The sequence below is a fragment of the Callorhinus ursinus genome, unplaced genomic scaffold (assembly GCF_003265705.2).
Source record: "Callorhinus ursinus isolate GAN/ISIS: 27379988/994484 unplaced genomic scaffold, GSC_fseal_2.0 scaffold6, whole genome shotgun sequence".
NCBI lineage: Eukaryota > Metazoa > Chordata > Mammalia > Carnivora > Otariidae > Callorhinus > Callorhinus ursinus.
The window spans coordinates 44,369,636-44,390,837 of record NW_027397068.1 but is presented as its reverse complement, the minus strand read 5'-3'; the positions used below and the strand labels follow the sequence as shown (position 1 = coordinate 44,390,837).

The 21,202-nt window shown below is 34.6% G+C and overlaps 1 protein-coding gene and 1 long non-coding RNA gene across 7 annotated transcripts in view; one reads left to right on the top strand and one right to left on the bottom strand.

The window, feature by feature from the left end:
- ECHDC1 (ethylmalonyl-CoA decarboxylase 1) overlaps nt 1-21,202 on the top strand; it is a 59,708-nt gene that overhangs the window by 10,092 nt on the left and 28,414 nt on the right. For 4 of the 6 annotated variants that reach the window (XM_073893898.1, XM_025865302.2, XM_073893896.1 and 1 more), the window contains 4 exons: nt 3,222-3,443; nt 7,035-7,177; nt 13,159-13,211; nt 14,511-14,591. In XM_073893898.1, coding sequence (XP_073749999.1) covers nt 3,224-3,443; nt 7,035-7,177; nt 13,159-13,211; nt 14,511-14,591 — 497 coding nt within the window. In that variant the 5' untranslated portion in view covers nt 3,222-3,223. Of the gene's footprint in view, nt 1-2,732; nt 2,756-3,221; nt 3,444-7,034; nt 7,178-13,158; nt 13,212-14,510; nt 14,592-21,202 lie in introns of those variants that run through there. The other 2 variants (XM_073893899.1, XM_073893900.1) reach the window with 2 other exon arrangements.
- Nucleotides 186-16,471, bottom strand: LOC112818070 (uncharacterized). The gene is made up of 3 exons (XR_003206519.2): nt 16,396-16,471; nt 13,491-13,535; nt 186-748 (listed from the first exon to the last, which is right to left on the bottom strand). It is a non-coding gene; the product is annotated as an uncharacterized lncRNA (long non-coding RNA).

The window sequence follows — 21,202 nt, the reverse complement described above, 5'->3', positions numbered from 1 at the left end:
ATTTTATTTATTTATTTGAGAGAGAGAATGAGATAGAGAGCATGAGAGGAGGGAGGGTCAGAGGGAGAAGCAGACTCCCCACTGAGCAGGGAGCCCGACGTGGGACTCGATCCCGGGACTCCAGGATCATGACCTGAGCCGAAGGCAGTCGCTTAATCAACTGAGCCACCCAGGCGCCCCTTGGATATTGTTTTCAAAGACAGCAAGCACCTCACTCACCAGCATTCTTTTTTGTTCAACCCTCTACCATGTATCACAGCCCATTAGGTCATACTGTATCTAATATGAATTACATTTTATTTAGTTTTTTTAAGATGAGATTTAAGGAACGTCTTGGTCTCCTCCATATTGTATTCAAAGTCACCTTAATGAAGAAATTTTGAAATACTGTTCCCAAGTTCTTGAAGTATATCTGTTTAGGAGATTGCATTCCAATGTGTAATATTTTTAGATACTTACACAGTTACAAGTATTCTGCTGAGACACTTTAACAGAAATGTCCTTTTGAAGGTGAAACAATTTAAAGTGGAAGGGAGATCATACTGTAATCTTCTTTAGATGGCCTGTCCTCCATCTGCTTCTGATACCGTTTTATAACTCACGTATTAGAGATGGCATTCCATTTGGCAACCTGATGATTTATTTTCTTCATTAAGCATCTGAGTACCTTGTTTGTGTTGAGCACTATACTAGGCGGTAGTGACAGAGCGAATGTACCTCAGAGAACTGTTCTCAGGAAGCTTCCCGTCTGGTGAGAAAGACAAATGAAAAATACAATTAAAATGATGTGTAAAATGTGTTAAAATGTAATCATATAATATATTGCAATGGGATAAATAAAAGGAATAATTTGCTTAGGAAATCACTTATGGGAGGAAATTTAGGAATTTAGATTTTAAAGATGATTAGGTACTTACCAGGTCAGTGAGGAAGGGAAGACACTATATGGGGATGTAATAATAGAAAAGAGCAAGGTAAATTTGTGGAATTCTAGTTGTTTGGTGTCCATATAGACTGTGTGTAGAGATGTTATGAGAGACTCAGGATATCAATAAGGGCCCAATCAAAGTGAGCTTTGGACTTGATCCTTTTCTTAGTAGAAAGCTACTGAAAAAAAAACCTTACAATTGGAATAACTTGATTGGATTACAGAGATAGCTCTGATTTTAAGGAGTAGTGTGAAACTAATTGGTGACATGTATGTTATGTAATGAGGTTTGAACTACGGTTGGTAGTAGAAAGAATAAAGGATGGGAAAGATAAGAAAGAAGCAAGGCATTTTACAGGTAGGTTGCATATGAGAGATGAAGGAGGGGAAGGGGATTTGGTTTTCTGTGGCCTACAGGGTTTATGATATTATAGATAGTTAAGGGAAGGAATAAAGAAGGAGCAACGGGTTTTAGGAGAAGTATGACTTCAGGTTTAGGCAATGATTTTGAGAAGCCTGTGGTACATCGACAGGTAAGGAATAAGGAATTAGATTTCTTTTTGAGTTAGGAGTACACAGGCATAAGGTTTGTGCTGGAGATGGAAATGTGGGATTTGTTGTTTTATGGGTTTTAATAAAAGCTACAGGCAAACAAAAGAACTCCAAAAGGCAAATAATAGAAAAAATGGGCAAAAAGCTTTAACAGGCGCTTTAGAAAATATATGCAAATAACCAATAAGCATATGAAAATGGAGCTTGACTTCATTAGAGGTCATAGAAATGCAAAGTGGAACCATAATGACATACCACTCTTTAGAATGCCTAAAATGAAAAGAAAGTAGAAAAAGATGTTAGCAGGTGATGGCAAGATTGTAAAACAACTAGAACATTCACTGGCTGTGGAAATACCAGTTTATATTGGTACAGCCATTTTGGAAAACTCTTTGGTATCTTTCCAAGTTGAACAAATGAATAGATGCAGTAATGGGAATCCGGCTGTGGGGTGTGTGTGTGTGTGTGTGTGTGTGTGTGTGTGTGAGAGAGAGAGAGAGAGAGAGAGAGAGAGAGAGGAAAGGAGGGGGTGGGGGAGAGAGAGACAAGTGACTATTGATATGTAGAGTTTGCTGATACTTCCACCATGCTTAATTTCAAGCCACCAATGATTTAAAAAACCAACTTGCAGAATTCTTCAGTGTTTAACAATCAGTATGTCAGCTGCAGCTCAACCAAATAATTCCATTCTTAGATCTAGCCAATAGAAATATATCTATCTATTAGAATAAATGTGGCATATTCATATAATAAAATACAACAATGGGAGGAATAGACTATTTAGACTGTAATTATACATAATAACCATAACGGATGTTACAAACACAGTTGAAACCAGGCACAGAATATATACTATTCAATTTGCATAAAATTCAAAACCAAACTAATCTAGGATATTAGAAGTCAGAGTAGTCATTATCCTTATTTGGAGTTGTGACTGAGAGAGGACACAACAGACCTTTGAGCTTCATGGTTTTTTTGTTTTGTTTTCATGTTCTGTTTCTTGATCTGGGTGTTACTGACTTGAATATATTTACCTTGTGAAATTCATTGAGCAATATCTTATGATTTGTATTACTGTTTTGAATGTATGTTTTATGTCAACAAAAATTCTTACAGAGGGCAAAAACCCTTATGGGCAGAGATGAGATTATCTGGGATGTATATATAAAGTGAGAAGAGGTGACAAAATCCTGGGGAACACAAGAAACCATGCACACATTCCTACTTCTTTCCTCATATTCCTCAGGGTTTCCTATCAGAGCATTGCATAAGGTAAGAATAATGCTGAGAATGAAATTTCTGTTAGAGAGTAGGATTGCTCCTGTAGCATTCCTGCATAGAGACGGTTTCCAAGGGGACATTGGCCTGAATTTATTCTTAGATTTTGCAACAGTTAAAGAGTTGGAGGAAGAAGAGCTACTATCATGAGAAAGACTTGCCAGGAGGCAGGAGATGGTGCTAAACACAGAACAGCAACATTTTTCTAAACCTTTCCCATGTATTGGATCCCAGTAAATGCACTGTAACTACATCATCATCTCTCAGTGATATACTGAAATGGTATACTTTGTGAATTATTTGGTTTGAGAAGGAGGGAAAAGGGAAGGATTTGCATACCGACCATCTCCTCAGAGTGCTTTTAGAAGTGGGGAAGTGGTCCCAATTAAACAGAAAAGTCTATAAACGTATAATATTAGAAAAGTGCTCATCTGGACTACTGCATATTTCTGTTTTCCAGAAATGGCAAAAAATCTTTTGACGACATCATCTTTGTCTGTAAGGACAAAATTACTACATCAAACGGGAGTGTCACTTTATAATACATCTCATGGCTTCCATGAGGAAGAAGTAAAAAAAAAACTTCAGCAGTTTCCTGGTGGATCCATTGACCTTCAGAAGGAAGACAGTGGCATTGGCATTCTTACTCTGAACAATCCAAGTAAAATGAATGCCTTCTCAGGTATAGAGATCTTTCTTTTGCTAAATAATGACACTAAATCTAAGCTGCTATCACATGATTTTTATCTCTACTCTGGTGACAGAATTCTTGAAAGTTGTGGTACTCTTGGAACACACATACTCACACAGAATACCCAAAACCATCACTTGAACCAGGAACATTTTTTACATTGTATTTTAATCTTTTTATTTTTTTAAGATTTTATTTATTTATTTAATTGACAGAGAGAGAGAGAGACAGTGAGAGAGGGAACACAAGCAAGGGGGAGTGGGAGAGGGAGAAGCAGGCTTCCCGCTGAGCAGGGAGCTTGATGCGGGGCTCCATCCCAGGACCCTGGGATCACTACCTGAGCCGAAGGCAGTTGCTTAACCAACTGAGCCACCCAGGCGCCCCTTAATCTTTTTTTAAAATCCATAAATATGGATGTTGCTAGAAAGGAAATTTTCAAATTAACCTTGATTATTTTTTCCATTGACATTTACTAACTGCTTAATGACTTCATTTGTTTAAGTTTAGCTAATGTCACTGGGAGACAAGGGGAAGGAGCTTTCAAAGATTTTTGAAAACTAAAGAGAAAAACCTATAAATGAAAAAAGAAATTACTTAGTTAAATTTTTTTTTTCTGTGACTTGAAATAAGACTGTCATTTTAACCATGTAATTCCAATAATCAGTGAAAACACTGTGCTTGCCTATGTGTTGCCTCTTTCCTGACGCTTAGATACTGGTAAATACCTTCTATTTGCTAGGTAGCATTCTTGGGCTTGTATGAATTTCATATTTAAGGAACCCAAAAGTCCAGGACATGTGGTACTTTGTAATTTTGCGCCAAAGTTCAGATTTGAATTACACTACTGTGATGTTATGGAAGAGCTAATGAGTAACACTACTGACTGTCTAGCACTCCTACATATTTCAGGGTGATTTTGGCAATTTCTGTTTGTCAGTGATGTACCTCATGGGTGGTTGATAATATTATGCAAGAGCTAAGGAGTAACCTTGCTGACTACCCAGTCAGGATGACTCTGACAATCTCCATTTGTCAGTTATGTACTTCATGGGGGGTAAATTATGTTTTGTAATATTTGAAATACTGGGCTCAAAAATGTCTCAGTAAATTTTCATACCCATAGACAAAATTCAATAGACTGTAAACTTTGTAAATTATCAGCGGTGGGTCGTTAAAACACAAGATAACTTTTCTTTCCTCTCAGCATAATTCAGAGATGTCTCTCTCTCTCTCTATTAGTGTTATCCAATAGAAGTATAATGCAAACACAAATGTGACCCACATATGTAAATTAAAATTTTCTAGTAACCATATTTTTAAAAGTAAAATAAAAAAAAGTAAAAGGAAACAGTTGAAATTAATTTTAATATACTTTATTTAACCCAGTATATTCAAAAATATTTCAACATGTGACTCATATGAAAAATTATTTATAAGGTATTTTCCTTTTTTTTCATACGAAATCTTTGAAACCTGGTGTGTATTTTACACTTAACTGCACATCTCAGTTGGACTAGCCACATTTCAAGTGTTCAAAAGCTAGATGTAGATGGTGGCTACTTTACTGGACAATGCATCTCCGTACCTTCATTTGGTTCAGAGAATAAAAGCCAATTTTGATATTAGCCTAGGATAAGTAAAATTGGAAAAGTAATACTGCTCTCAAAAATTAGACTAGAGTAATAGTTTTATTACTGAATAGCTATAAATAATTTATATTAGTAAAGATTATTTTTCAAATGGAAACAAATATTAATTTCATAGCTAATATTTAAAACGAATATGAGCAGAGATGCTTTGATTTGGGTAATGGTGTTTGATTGAGTTAGTCTGGGAGAATATGAGTGAGCCCCACACACCAGACAACCCCAAGGCCCTGGTTTGAAAATTACCCAACCAGTTACTCCTTTAAGGTTCCTTCCAACTCTTACACTTAGTTTACAAAGTCCAAAAGATGAGTTCAAGATTAACTACTGGTATAGTTGTCTCATACTCAAAACCAGCATTACTTTTTTAGAAGCTTAAATATTAGGGATGACTGAAGGTCCATATTTACTTATATAGATTTATTCTTAGCCTAAGTGAATGTTTTTGTTTGTTTGTTCTTTGTAAAAAGCTACTAGACTGTATAAATCTTTGGAGACCAAGAACTGTATTTCTAAAACACCTAGGACATCCTTGGGTAAGGCTACTATTTTAATTAGGTCATAATTAGCAATTAGAAAGGATAGCTGCATTAGTTACTTGTGAATCAATAACACTAACATTTATTGTGGAACCAATTCATTATTGGTTACTTCAGAAAATGACAAGAAGAATAATAGTTCTTGACATCATGGAGTTTATGTTCCAAAGTAGTGTACATAGTTTAATGGGGCTTATATAGTAAGTTTTGGAACCTTATTACAGATTCTATGTGGTACAGATTCTTTGCTGGTTTTAATCCTCTGTCATGATCTTTATATTGGCTTCTAAAACATTTTCTTAAGCAGAGGAAAGAGTAAACTTAACCATTGATAGCGTTATGAACTTTATGAACTTGGAAGATCACCACTGGTAAGAATTAATAGTCTCTGCTGTTTCTATTTTAAATTTGTCCGTTATAAAGAAGCTCCAGTACGGGCGCCTGGGTGGCTCAGTTGGTTGAGCGACTGCCTTCGGCTCAGGTCATGATCCTGGAGTCCCAGGATCGAGTCCCGCATCGGGCTCCCTGAGTCGGCTTCTCCCTCTGACCCTCCCCCACTCATGCTCGCTCGCTCTCTCATTCTCGCTCTCTCAAATAAATAAGTAAAATCTTTAAAAAAAAAAAGAAGCTCCAATAGAACTTTGGAATGATACTAAGGTAAAAATTTAATCTATAAATCATAGAATTGATAGTTGGTAGGTATCTTATTAGCAGGCTATGAAGTACTTTCATAGTATGCCTTGGGTTAGAGCATAGTTTGTCAACTGTGGAACAAAAGGATATGTAGTGTCCCTTTCCTGAACGAGCATCCTACTATAGTCGTTCTCGTGAGAGTAAAGTAGGAATCTCACCTTTGTTTTGTGTACCATATACCCAATAGATTGTTAAGATCTCAGTCTCATGGGGCAGTACTATATTTGAGTTAGGAATACAGGCATAACTCTTGTTATGAGCTTGTTGATTTTATAATCCTTGTTGAGCTTATTGACTAAGACAATGTGTACTACTGTGAAGTCAGGTCTATATTTGACTTTTACCATAAGAAATAATTTTTTCTTACCACTATACCCCTTATTCATTCTAATTTTCTAATTCCTAGGACACGTATGATATATTCTCATTTTCTACTTAGCCATGTATTTGTATGATTTCTTAATTAAGACAGTGAGAAAGAGAGAGAGATTACTAACATATTGTAAACTTCTAAAGCAGGGACTACAAGTATACCTCTTTTATTTATACCCCATGGTACCAACATCATAGACATTTAATAAACATTCAGGTAATATTTGTAAAATGTAGGATCTAAGAGTCCTATTTGACTCCTGATAATTTCTAAATTATTTCTCTTTTTCCAGTATCTTATGTGCTTTGATTTTTCCTAATCTCTTTGGCAGGTGTTATGATGCTACAACTTCTGGAAAAAGTGATTGAATTGGAAAATTGGACAGAGGGGAAAGGTCTCATTGTCCGTGGGGCAAAAAATACTTTCTCCTCAGGATCCGATCTGAATGCTGTGAAATCACTAGGGACTCCAGAGGCAAGTATTATATGAATTATGCACTAGATTCCACATATTTATCAGAGATCTGTGGCTGAGATATTTATATTTTACATATGGCTATTATGATAGCTACTCTTTAAGAGCTTTCCAAGGATCAGAGGTTTTGGCTTTCTTCTTAAAGATGGGTTTGCAAATAGTATGAAATAGTGGGGGAAGGGAAGGGGGAGAGGAAGGACCAGAAGATTAGCCATCACTAAAGCCCATTAAAACTAGCAAGAGTTTGAATTCTTTTGAGTGGAAGACCCTTAGCATCTCATGATGAGGAATTTTATATGAGGTACATATATAAAGTACCCAGCAAAGCTTTGGCACATAGTAAGCTTCAACAAATGGTAACAATTAAAACATTTGCTTCTGAATTACCCTGATAGAAAAGGAATCCTAATCATTTTCCGTTATTAGTCATCTTCCATTATCCTCCAAGGAACCTAGGAACTTCCACTCATATACCCTAGGCCAAAAAAAAGGAAGGAAAAGGAAAAAAAAAAATGGTTCATAGCCATTAAATTATAGGTGTAGGCTGTATGTAGGTAATAACATTTATTTTTTTTTTTAATTTTTTTTTAAAGATTTTATTTATTTGATTTTTTTTAAAGATTTTATTTATTTATTTGACACACAGAGAGAGCGAGAGAGAGAGAGAGAGAGAGAGGGAGAGCACAAGCAGGGGGAGCGGCAGGCAGAGGGAGAAGCAGGCTTCCCGCATGAGCAGGGAGCCCGATGTGGGGCTCGATCCCAGGACCCCGGGATCATGGCCTGAGCTGAAGGCAGCGGTTTAACCAACTGAGCCACCCAGGTGCCCCAGGTAATAACATTTAAATGGTATTCCATAAGTCATACTGCTCTATGTAGTATATGATCTGTATTTGCATAAAATTGTGAGGAAAGAGCTCTCTTTTGGTAATTTTGAAAGATTTGGATTTGAATGCTGGTTTCAACACCTTCTGGGTAAGTGATTGAGCAGATCACTTAATCTTTCTAATCTTATTTTCCTAATCTAGAAATGAGAATTCTGTATTTCACATAGCTATTGTGAGGATTGAAGATAATATATATAAAGTGCATTACTAGGATAGTGTCTGAAAAAGGTAACTATTATTTTTATTTCAAAGATCTAAGTATTAATAAACATTATTATCCATGAAATGATCCATAATTTGTAGCACCACTAGACTTAAATTTGCTCTGTGTTCAAATGATTAGAGCACTAAGCTGGAGATTTGGCTGTATGGATTTTTCCAAGGTCATCTCATGATTAGCTATATGACCTGCAAGTTATTTGATTATAATTTTTCATCTCTGAAATGATTGAATTCCTAGGCACCTTACTTTGCTCATAAAAGACACTGGATAGATAGAATGAGATAATAGATTATTTTGGGTCTGATGTAAGTCAGGTAGGAAAACATCCCTAAAAAAGTGAAAGGTTATTTTGCTTTCTTCTAGTTAAAAGGTTTCTGTCTCTTTAGATCATATGGCCAGGATTTTTTATTTTGTATACATGTAAAAGCAAAAAGTAGAATCATGCTGATTTCTATATGCCTGAGAAAGAACTATGAATATGTGTAAAACTGAGATTTAAAATGGCCTCAGGACTTTTGAGCCTCACACCTTTGTATGAGTTGCAGCTGCATGTATAAATGCATCTGCCCCTCACAGCTGAGATACTCTGAGACTCTTAACATTCAGTTATGAACAGCCTTTCTCTCAGTGAAGCTTTTCTTTATCTAATACACTTACTCTTTGTTGTTGCAGATGTATCACTAGCATTTACTTATGTGGTGAATTTGCTTTTCTGAGGATGATGAGATAACTAGAATAGATGATGATTTTAGTAATTGGATTATAGTCTCTTCTGATTATTAAATGGCTTTTTTTTAAAGAAAAAAGATTATGTTGATACTTTTGCCAGTGTATTTTTTCAAAGTTTAAAAACTATTTTATTAGTGAAAATTACCTAATGTAAGTAGAAGTAGACTAATCCACTTTTAGGCAGTTAATCCTTGGTTGAAAAAAGTTGAGGGAGGGAGATGGATTAGCATAACACACACATTAGCCCTTAAAGGTTATGGGGCAGAGAAAAGAATAAAATAAGAAAAAAATCTAATGTATTAACCCAATTATAAGAGTTGGATTTGATGCCACAGATGTTCTGTAGACTATCAGAAGTCTTTTTTCAAAAGGCAGAAATCATCAAATCCAATTATAATCTTCAAGATATGGGAAAACAAACCTACTTATTCTGCAGTGAATGGGTATAATTCCTCAAGGAAAAGTCTGGCATTTTAGAAACCTTTATACTCTTACTCTAGTTTAAAGGTAGTATTTTCCTTTGTTCCCTGACCTTTCAGTTACTTTTCTGCCAATCCATCGTCCTTATTTTTCTCTGTTGCTTAAATTTCTACAGTGACCTCAAACAGAGTGCTCATCTGTCTTCTTTGCTTTTGCTAAGTTTTTGCTTTTGCTGTTGTTCAGTTTTAGCCTCATTAATTTATAGACAAATTTTTCTAATTTTCTCTAAACCCTCCCTGTATTTTGAGGAAATTAATAAATCCATACAACAAGCACTTAGGGAAAAAAAGAGAAAGTCTCCTTTACGGTTGGTTCTAGGATAAGATACTTTTATAGGCTGAGCACTTTTCCACTCAGGATAAATGTGGCTCAGAGTAAATAAGACATTAATAGTTCTTTTTGGCACTTCAGCTGAGCATTGTGCTTCTCATCTTTGTTATACAAGTAAGAACTGAAGGAGTAGGTTTGGGCCTCAGGGTATCATTTAGCTGGATGAAAATAGCACTGTCTGCAGCAGCTCTTAAAAACCTTTTTTTTGTTACTTTCCAGCTTCTAGGCTTCATTCATCAGAGCAGGTATAGCTTTTCATTAGTTTCTTTTTTTCAACTTATTCTATCACAAACTTGGTTTTATCTCTCATTGACTTATTTTCTTCTTACAGCCCGAGAAAGGGCTTGAGCATTTAACCATTTTTGGCCCAATGGCTTTGGGGGACAAATCTAATCTTTTTTTCTCCCTAGGTCTTGTCGGTGTATTCTTTATTCTTGTCAGTGTATTCTATTACAGTGTAATCTTTACTTTATGATACATTTAAAGCCAAAGCTTATTCATTATCTGATGGCCAGTGCTATTACTGATATTAATAATAGCAGTGCTAGATAACATTCCTTATTCTATTACTATATATCAGGCACTGTCTAAGTTCTTTACATGTCAGATTTATTTAATCATTACTAACTACCCTAATGAGATAGATACTATTATTATAGGTGAGGAGACTGAAGCACAGAGGTTAGGTATCATGCCCAAAGCCAGACTAGCTGGTAAATAGTAGAGCCTAGATTCAACCTAGGCATTTTAGCTCTAGCATCTATGTTGTTAACCATTGTTCTATACTGCTTTTAAACATTTTTAATGTGACTTATCTTTTGAATGAGAATTATAACAGCATACAGTCTAATACATGCTTCACTTTCATTTCTATCAATTCTAGATGCTTCTGCCAGAATTTTAAGTACTCTAAATCTAGTATAATAGAAAATAGGCCTATTAAGATTAATTTATTGAGATAATTTACAGGCTTTATTGCACAGATTTTTTTTTAAGATTTTATTTATTTATTTTAGAGAGAGTGAGCATGAGCAGGGGGAGGGGTAGAGGGAGAGGAGAGAGAATCTTAAGCAGATTCCCTGCTTAGCACAGAGCCTGATGCAGGACTTCATCTCAAGACCCAGGAGATCATGACCTGAGCCAAATCACGAGTTGGCTGCTCAACTGACTGAGCCACCCAGGCGCCCCTATTGCATAGATTTTAACGTAATGTAAATCAGTCTAGTTTTAAACCTTCTAGCTCTTTGTGCTAGTGTTAATTTTCTTATCAATTTATAATATAGAATGACCTTTGTGATAAAGGCTTTCAGTTAGGAAATTTATATTTAATTTATGTTGGTTTTTACCTTTCATTGACTGCATTTGTTTTCTAGAATAACAGTTTTCCATCTAAAATTCATCTAATTCAGTTACCTTCAAAAGCAAATATTATATGCAAAACATTGTATTAGCTTCTGAGGATAAAGAAGGCATTTTGTCAACCTCAAAAGGCTTATTGTGTAGGCCTAGCAAATGCCATCTTCCCTTCTCTATAAAGCTTTCCCAACTACCCTGACCCAATTGAAATAAATTGCTTCTTCGGCACTCATCTCAGTTTATTCAAGCATTTCTTAAAATACTTTGTATAATATAATGTACTTTGATGCAATATAGTTAGGAAATGCATTCCTAGTTAGGAAACAAGGCTGTTGTCATGATCTAAGTATGAGTAACATAAGTCTGAGCCAGTGTAGCAGCACTGCAACTAGAAAAAGAAGGGATTTATACTGGAAATATTTCAAAGGACATACTTGGTAACTAATTGTGGGTGAACTGAACTGTGAAATGGAAGAATCAAAGAAAATGACAAAATTCTGAGCCTTATTGACCAGAAGACCTTTTTTTTTTTTTTTAATTAACTCAGAACTCACTTATATTTATGTGATCTTTTACAGGGTATCTAGGTACATTTTCATCTTTCCAACCATCCTTTAAGTCAAATAGAACAAGTATTTTTTTTTATTCATCATTCCTTCCTTTCAGATGAGGAAACTCATTTAAGACTTGCTCCAGTTCATGTTATTATTAAGCAGTAGCACTAGGATCCAAACTCAGCTCTTCCCACTCCCAGTTGGTTTTGCCATGCTGAATTTGAAGTCTTGGGAGAATGTGAAACTTCTGGGAGGTTTTGGGAATCTACATGAGAACAAGAGTTGAAGCAATGGGGGTGGATGATATTTCCAAGGAAGAAATTGTAGATAAGAGAAAGAGAATCATGGGTGGAATTTTTGGGGAATACATGCATTTACAGGTATTAAATTACTTATTTAGCTGAATAAGAAGAGTCAAAGAAGAAAACTGGAAGGGAACAATCAAAGAAATAGGAAGGGAATCAAGAGTGGAAAGTATTGGTAGAAACTATTAGAGGCTTTTAAAATATAGAAACTGGTCAAAGCAAGATACCTATGTTATAGAGACAGGGAGATAAGGATAAGGAAAAGTCATTTAACAAATAGAAAATTATTAGGAACCTTTGAGGGGAGTCTTTTGAGAGAAGGCTGAAGACTAGATTACCCTAGGTTGAAGGAAGTATGTGAGTTAAAAAAGAAGCAGTGAGTTTAGACTACAGTTGACCCTAGGACAATGCAGGGGTTAGGGCTCCTGACCCCTGTACAGCTGAAAATCTGCATATAACTTTTGACTCCCCAATAACTTAACTTCTAATAGTTTACCACTGAGTAGAAGCCTAACTGATAACATAAAAAGTTGATTAACACATATTTTGTATGTTTTATGTATTATATACTGTATTCTTAGAATAAAGTAAGCTACAGAAGAAAAATGTTAAGAAAATCATAAGGAAGAGAATACACATTTACACATTCACAGTCCTGTACTATAAAAAATCCACATGTAAGTGGATCCACACCATTCAAACCTGTGTTGTTCAAGGGTCAACTGTACTTTTAAGAATTTTGTTTTTATATGTTTATATTCTTAGGGGATCAGAATTTGAGATAATAGGTGGGTACATCTTACGTCTCTTTCTCCCAGATTACCCTGAGTAGAACTTCACACTCTTCTGGGATATGTGATCTGACTCTCATGCCTAAAGTCTTTGCTAATACCTCATGTAGATCTGAGCTTAAGGAACCCTATAAGGTCAATAGAATTTAATATTGCATCATTTGCATTTCTGACAGCATCAAAGAGTTTTAAGTGAAAACCTCATTTAAAAGAAAAAAGTTGGGTATATTTTTGGATTCATTACTTTATAAATCCTGAAAAAAATTGAAAAATTTCTTACATAATACATTTACATTATACCTTTGTGTTTATGCTTATTCTTCTTTAAGGATGGAATGGCCTTATGTATGTTCATGCAAAACACCTTAACAAGATTTATGAGGTAATGTATCTTTCATTTTAAAATATGAAATCTAAAAAAAAAAGAGCTCTTCATTGTTCTGTTTTGCACCAGTTAAAAAATTCCTGATTTTCGAATTATATTTATTTTAATGATGACCTATTTATTTGTGCTATCAAAGACAGTCATTTAATTAAATGTTGGTGAAGTACGCATAGGTATTTCAAAGATAGAGATAAAAAAATTTTAAGACATGGCACTTTTCCTAAAGAGCCTATAAAATTATAAAAACTAAGGATTCATATTATTTAGCATACTTACTAGTTGGACATCACTCTATTTTTGGTGCTCTTCATATGTAAGAGCCTAGAAAGAATAATGGAATCAAAACATTATTCTAAAATACTTTTTTTCATTGTTTTAGTTCCTCTTCACCTTCCTTTCCCTATTTACTTGACTTTTTCTTAGATAAATCTTAAAAGCTTTTTTAATCCTTTTTATTTGGAAGCAGAAGGTGTTAATACATTTTTCCATTACTTTAGGTGTGCAGCTTTGCATTTGGTTAGAACCTACAAAATATTCCATACTTTCAAAGCATATGTATTTACCTTGTTAATACTTACATACTTCTTTCAAAGTGGGTCTTTGCAGTCAGGAAAGGTGAAGAGATTTATTTTTACCACAGACCCATTCCTTTATATAGTATCACTTTATCAGTCATTTCAATAGGCAATAAGACTTTTGATAGGAATCTTTATAATAACACAGTTTTGGAGCTCAGTCTTCCTTTGGATATAGCCTTAATTTTGCCTCCTAACGTGACATCAATAAAAATGGAGTGAAATATGACCACATTTAATTATTCTTGATTGCCAGTGGCTGAGGAGTTGTAGGAGCTGTATATTATATAAAAAACATTCATTTATTTAGAAGAAAGTTACAATATATAGTTAAAAAATACAGTTAGTAATATATAAAAATATACATAAGGTATATATATCATATAGTATTTATAATATATACTTTATATATTTTATGTATATTATTCATATATAAAAATATAGTTAATAGTTTAAAAATAGATGATTTCAGGGAGGTTGTTTGATAAGCTTACACAGCATTTAGTATGAATTACTATATCTTAAGAATTATACTGTTTTATTCCTCATGATACACGCAATGAGGGTTCCACTATCCTTTGGGGTATGTTTGTTATTATGAACATAGTTCAATAATTTTGTTTCTGCTCCATCTCAGGTTTTTTTAAAGTAATATTTGTAAATTATTATTGAAATGAAAAACATTAACATCCATATTTTCCTTTTTTCCTTTAATAAACAGACTCCCTTTAATAAGTGTTGCGCTGATTCAAGGTTGGGCATTGGGTGGAGGAGCAGAATTTACTACAGCATGTGATTTCAGGTAAGATGAAAATTGCTTTACTCCCTCCACAAATATAATCAATATGCTCAAACTTATTTTTTGCTCGAATGTAAATGTTATTTATATTCTTAAACAGGATGATCAACTAGTGAATATTTTCTTCTTGTCAATTATTTTATTTTTTTAAATTTAAATTCAATTAACTAACATATAATATATTATTTGTTTGAGGGGTACAGGTCTGTGATTCATCAGTCTTATATAATATCCACTACTCATTACAACACGTACCCTCCCCAGTGTCCATCACCCAGGTACCCCATCCCCCAACCCCTCCCCTCCAGCAACCCTCAGTTTGTTTTCTAAGATTAAGAGTCTCTTATGGTTTGTCTCCCTCTCTGATTTGTCTTGTTTTATTTTTCCCTCCCTTCCCGTATGATCCCGTCTTTTTTTTTTATTAAAACTCTTCACAGTGTAGGGTTAGAGGAAACATACCTTAATATCATAAAAGCCATTGAGTTCCAGTTTCAAAGCATTGTGGTCCAAAAATATGCAGGGAATGATCCCAATCTTTTGGTACCAGTTGAGACCTGATTTGTAACCCAGGATGTGATCTATTCTGGAGAATGTTGCATGCGCACTCGAGAAGAATGTGTATTCTGTTGTTTTGGGATGGAATGTTCTGAATATATCTGTGAAGTCCATCTGGTCCAGTGTGTTATTTAAAGCCCACATTCCTTGTTGATCTGCTTAGATGATCTGTCCATTGCAGTGAGGGGGTTGTTAAAGTCCCCTACTATTATTGTATTATCGATGTGTTTCCTTAATTGGCTTATATAATTGGCTGCCCCATGTTAGGGGCATAAACATTTACAATTGTTAGATCTTCTTGTTAAATAGACCCTTTAATTATGATAGTGTCCTTCCTCATCTCTTATTCCAGTCCTTGGTTTAAAATCTAATTTATCTGATGTAAGGATTGCCACCCCAGCTTTCTTTTGATGTCCATTAGCATGATAAATGGTTTTCCATCCCCTCACTTAATATGGAGGTGTCTTTGGGTCTAAAATGAGTCTCTTGCAGATGGCATATTGATGGGTCTTGCTTTTTTATTCTGTCTAATACCCTGTGTCTTTTGATTGGGGCATTTAGCCCATTTACATTCAGGGTAACTATTGAAAGATAGGAATTTAGTGCCATTGTATTGCCTATAAGGTGACTGTTACTGTATATTGTCTATGTTCCTTTCTGGTCTGTGTTACTTTTAGGCTCTCTCTTTGATTAGAGAATCCATTTCAGTATTTCTGGTTTGGTGATCACAAATTCTTTTAGTTTCTGTTTGTCCTGGAAGCTTTTTATCTCCTTCTATTTTAAATTACATCCTAGCTGGATAAAGTATTCTTGGCTGCATATTTTTCTTGTTTAGCATCCTGAATATATCATGCCAGTCTTTTCTGGCCTGCCAGGTCTCGATGGATAGTTCTGCTGCTAATCTAGTATTTCTACCCTTGTAGGTTACAGACCTCTTGTTCCGAGCTGCTTTCAGGATTTTCTCTTTGTCTCTGAGATTTCTTCTTGTCAATTATTAAAGTAGATAAATTTTAGTCAATCTAGTGTAATAACTCTACCATTACTTTATTACTATGCATTTCAAAAAGTTAACAAAGTAAAATGATTTTGAGCAAATTAAATCCATGTTAGCAAAATTCCTGGAGAAGGAAGTCAAATAAATATATGAAACTTTAATATTCAAAAGAATTATACAGAGAAAAACAAAAAACTTAAAAAAAAAAGAGAGAGAGAGAGAATGGAGAAAGAGGCACTGCTATAATTGTCCTCTTACCAGTAAAAGTAGGTTCTCTGCGGTCCATTTCTTATCTTTACTGTGATTGGTGTTAACTCTGTGGAGCTTTTGGGCTGGTTAGGGAATAAAATTAGAGAAAATTATTTGGGACCTATAGCCCTCAGTCCCCCGAATTCTTTTTAATATTGGATAGCTGTACTTTATAGGAATGATATTTGGTAGAATATAATGCTTTACATGTGCTTGAAACTATATTCTCAGTTACCATTCCTAAGACTTCTTAGCTCAGATATAAGGAGAACCAGTATAGTGTTCTTTGATCTGTACAGACTTACACACTTGAGCCTCTTTATAATACGGAAGGTAGTATACATAGCATAATTGGAGATAAAATGGCAGAACAGTAAAGAGCCCAAAGACTGGAATTAGATACACTTAGATTCAATCCCAATTTGCCACTTTTATCTACAGTTGATCCTCAAGTAACCTGAGTTTGACTGTGCTGGTCCACTTATACATGGGTTTTTCTCTATAAATACAGAACAGTATTGTAAATGTATTTTCTCTTCCTTATGGTTTCTTTCTTTTTTTTTTTTTAAGATTTTATTTATTTATTTTAGAGAGAGAGAGAGAGAGCGCACAAGCAGGGGTAGGGGCAGAGGGAGAGGGAGAGAGAGAATCCCAAGCAGACTCTGCACTAAGTGCAGAGCCTGAAGCAGGGCTCGATCCTAGGATCCTAGGACCCTAGAGATCATGACCTGAGCCAAAATCAAGAGTCGGATGCTTAATCGACTGAGCCACCCAGGCGCCCCTCTTCCTTATGGTTTTCTTAATAACATTTTTTTTCCTCTGGCTTACTTTATTGTAAGAATACAGTACATGATACATATAACATACAAAATATGTGTTAATTGACTGTTACCAATAAGGCTTTCAGTTGACAGTAGGCCATTAGTAGTTACGTTTTGGGAGAGTCAAAAGTTCTACACAGATTTTTGAGTGCATGGGGGATGGTAAGTGCCCCTAAACCTGACACTGTTAAATGGTCAGCTGTATTTGACTTTTAATAACTATTTTATCTAAGTCTCAATTTCTTTATAAAATATAAACTCTTCTGAATGTTTATAGATTTAAATGATTTAATGAACATGTAGAAGCTTAGCATAACAACCAAGGTACACATTGATGTACACATGATACTGATTAGAGTCTTAAGATTACCTTACTGCTCTTATACTTTTACAGAAATGCTAGTATGGTAATATTTTGGCATAGTTTTAAACTTATTTTTATTTTTTAGAGAGAGAGAGAGCACACAAGTGGGGGAGAGGGGCAGATGGAGAAGGAGAGAGAGAATCTCAAGCAGGCTCCACACCTAGGGCGGAGCCTGACTTGGGACTCAGTCTCAGGACTCTGAGATCATGACTTGAGCCAAAATCAAGAGCTAGATGTTTAACCAACTGAGCCACCCAGGCGACCTGGCATAGTTTTAAACTTATTAATTTTCCTTTCATTGGGGATGATTTTCAACCTTAAGGCTAATCCTGGACTCACTCCTTTTTTCCTATTCATTATACACTTGATCCTGGAAGGAGAATGTTGGAGCATACACTAAGAGGAGACTTTCAGTGTTTAAAATTTTGACTCTCCTTTTCAGACACTAAAGAGAAAGCCATTCTTCTCTGGCATGTAGGGCAGTAGACTAGAGGAGAAATAATTGATAATTAATTCAGCTTTTTCATTCCCTTTCAGCTATGTTTCTTTGAATCACAAACTTTCATGTTTTTCAAAGTTCAGATTATCAAAGTATATAAGCTAAATCTTGTAATCTACCCACTGTACTAAAATGCTATGAAAATAGTCATGGTGATATAAAAGATACCCATCAAAAAGGAAAAGAGAAACCTATAATTAAGAATGCTTAAAGGTGTGTATTATTTAATCAAAGGCTTCTCTCTTCTAGCCTTCATTTTAACAAGTCTTAAATCGCTTTTATTGTAGTATAATTTACATTCTCACTGTGTAACCACCTCCACAATCAAGATATAGAACATTTTTATCAACTCCACATGTTTGCACGTACTATTGCCCAATCAATTCCCACCTTAGTCCAAGGCAAACACCAATCACTTTTTCACTCTAAGTTAGATTTGTTTTTTTGGTTTATTTTTAGCATTTTATATAAATAGATTCATTCAGTATATATTTGTGTGTGTGTGTCTGGCTTCTTTCATTCAGTGTAATTATTTTGAGATTCATCAGTGATGTACCATGTATCACTACGTCATTCCTTTTTAATGTTGAGAAGTTTTTTTATTGCGTGGATATACTACAGTTTGTTTTCAAGATTCATATGTGTTATTCCATATATCAGTGGTTTGTTCATTTTGTTGCTTAGTAGTATGCCTTTCTATGCATATTATATATTATTATATATTGTGGATGAAAGTCCTTTTATGTAAGTCAATTATATAGCATTTTTTTGGTCAAATATAAGTATTGTGAATATTCTCTCAGCCTCTTTATTTTGTGTCTTTTGAAGAGCAGAGATTTTTTCTTAAAATATTTTATTTATTCATTTGAGACACAGATACAGAGAGAGAGAGAGCATGAGCAGGGAGAGAGGTAGAGGGAGAGGGAGAAGCAGGCTCCCCGCTGAGCCAGGAGCCCAGTGTGGGGCATGTGGGGCTCGATCCCAGGACCCTGGGATCATGACCTGAGCCGAAGGCAGACACTTAACCATTGAGCCACCCAGATGCCCCTGAAGAGCAGAGATTTTTTTAAAAAACATTTTTAGCTTCTCCATTTGTATTAATTATGGAGTTATGAAAAACTTTTACACAGATAATTCCTATATACCTTTCACTCAGTTTCCTCAAATGTTAATATCATACATAACCACAGTAGAGTTATCAAATCAAGAAATTAATATTGTTACAAAACTTTTAACTAATCTAAAGACCTCATTCAAATTTTTTCAGTTGTTATACTAATGTCTTTTTTTCTAGTCCAGGATCTAATCAGGAATCTATTTTGTTTATATAGTCATCCAGCTTCCTTATGATTAACATTTCTGTGGCATATCTTTTTCTGTCCTTTCATTTTAACCTATGCTGAATTTTTTAAAGGTAATTCTAGTTAGTAGACAATATATGTTTGGGTGTGCTTTTTTAATCAAGTCTCACAATCTCTGCCTTTTAATTGGAGTGTTCAAACCATTTATATTCATCATTATTGATATAATAGGGTTTAAATCTATCATCTTGGTCTTTGTTTTCTATTTGTCCCATCTATTGTTTATTCTTTCTTATTTTCTCTTCCTGCCTCATTCTAGATTATTTTTTATGATCCCATTTTACATCTAATATTGACTATACCTCTTTGTGTTATATATAAAATATGTATTTTTCTGGTAATACATTTATACTATATATATAAACAAATGTTTTAATAGTAGTGTAAATTTTCTATGCATATTAACATATATTTTTATATATAAGACAACAGTGAAGCTTACTTCATTGATGGATTTTTCTTTCATGAACAATTTCTCTGTAGTATGTGACGCTGTTTGATAGCATTGTTTTTTTTGACGAAATGATGCCATTTTATTTTATTTATTTATTTATTTATTTATTATGTTCAGTTAGCCACCATATACTACATCATTAGTTTTTGATGTAGTGTTCAATGATTCATTAGTTGTGTATAACACCCAGTGCTCATCACAACATGTGCCCATCACTGGGCTACCTCATCCCCTCCTCCATTTAGACCCTCAGTTTGTTTCCCAGAGTCCATAGTCTCTCATGATTTGTCTTCCTCTTTGACTTCCTCCTCTTCAGTTTTCCTTCCCTTCCCCTATGGTCTTCTGTGCTGTTCCTTATGTTCCATGTATGAGTGAAACCATATGATAATTGTCTTTCTCTGCTTTACTTATTTCACTTAGCATAATCACCTCCAGTTCCATCCATGTCGATGCAAATGGTGGGTATTCATCCTTTCTGATGGCTGAGTAATATTCCATTGTATATATGGACCACAACTTCTTTATCCATTCATCTGTTGAAGGGCATCTCGGCTCCTTCCACAGTTTGGCTATTGTGGACATTGCTGCTATGAACATTGGGGTGCATATGGCCTTTCTTTTCACTACATCTGTAGTTTGATAGCATTTTACCCACAGAACTTTTTTCAAAATTGGAGTCAGTTCTCTCAAACTCTGCCACTGCCTTATCAACTAAGTTTATATAGTATTTTAAATCCTTATTGTCATTTCAATAGTCTTTATATGCATATGCAGGTATACATTTATATATACATATACTTATATGTATAAATACATTGATAATATATAACTATATGCACATATATATGTTAATGTACTCTTGAGGTATTTAAGGAATAAGGAAGAAGGGCTGATTATTGATTATTAGAATTTGATGCTTGAAAAAATATATCTTAATTTAGATGGTGCAATATATTGTACTATATGTGTTATAAAATTGAAGGTAAAATTGGAAAATCATTTAAATGTTTTTCTTCTGGTATCTGTGTGAAAGTGAGAACTAAACAGATTATTAAAACTCATCCCAGTACATTAAAAAAAAGGGCATCGTATCAGAGAGCCAGGGCCAAGATGATATGCAACAATTTTGTAATCAAAACAAATAAATATAAAATGCTTTTGCAGCTAAAATGGAATTAATATATCTCTAGCCCCTCAAAACTCTTGCTTGAGCACATAGGAAAGCTTTTTAAAAGGTAGTCAAAGGCTGTACCTCAAATTTGCCCTCAGACCTGTATCTCTGATACTGCTTTAGCTATTTGAGTACTCAGGGATCTT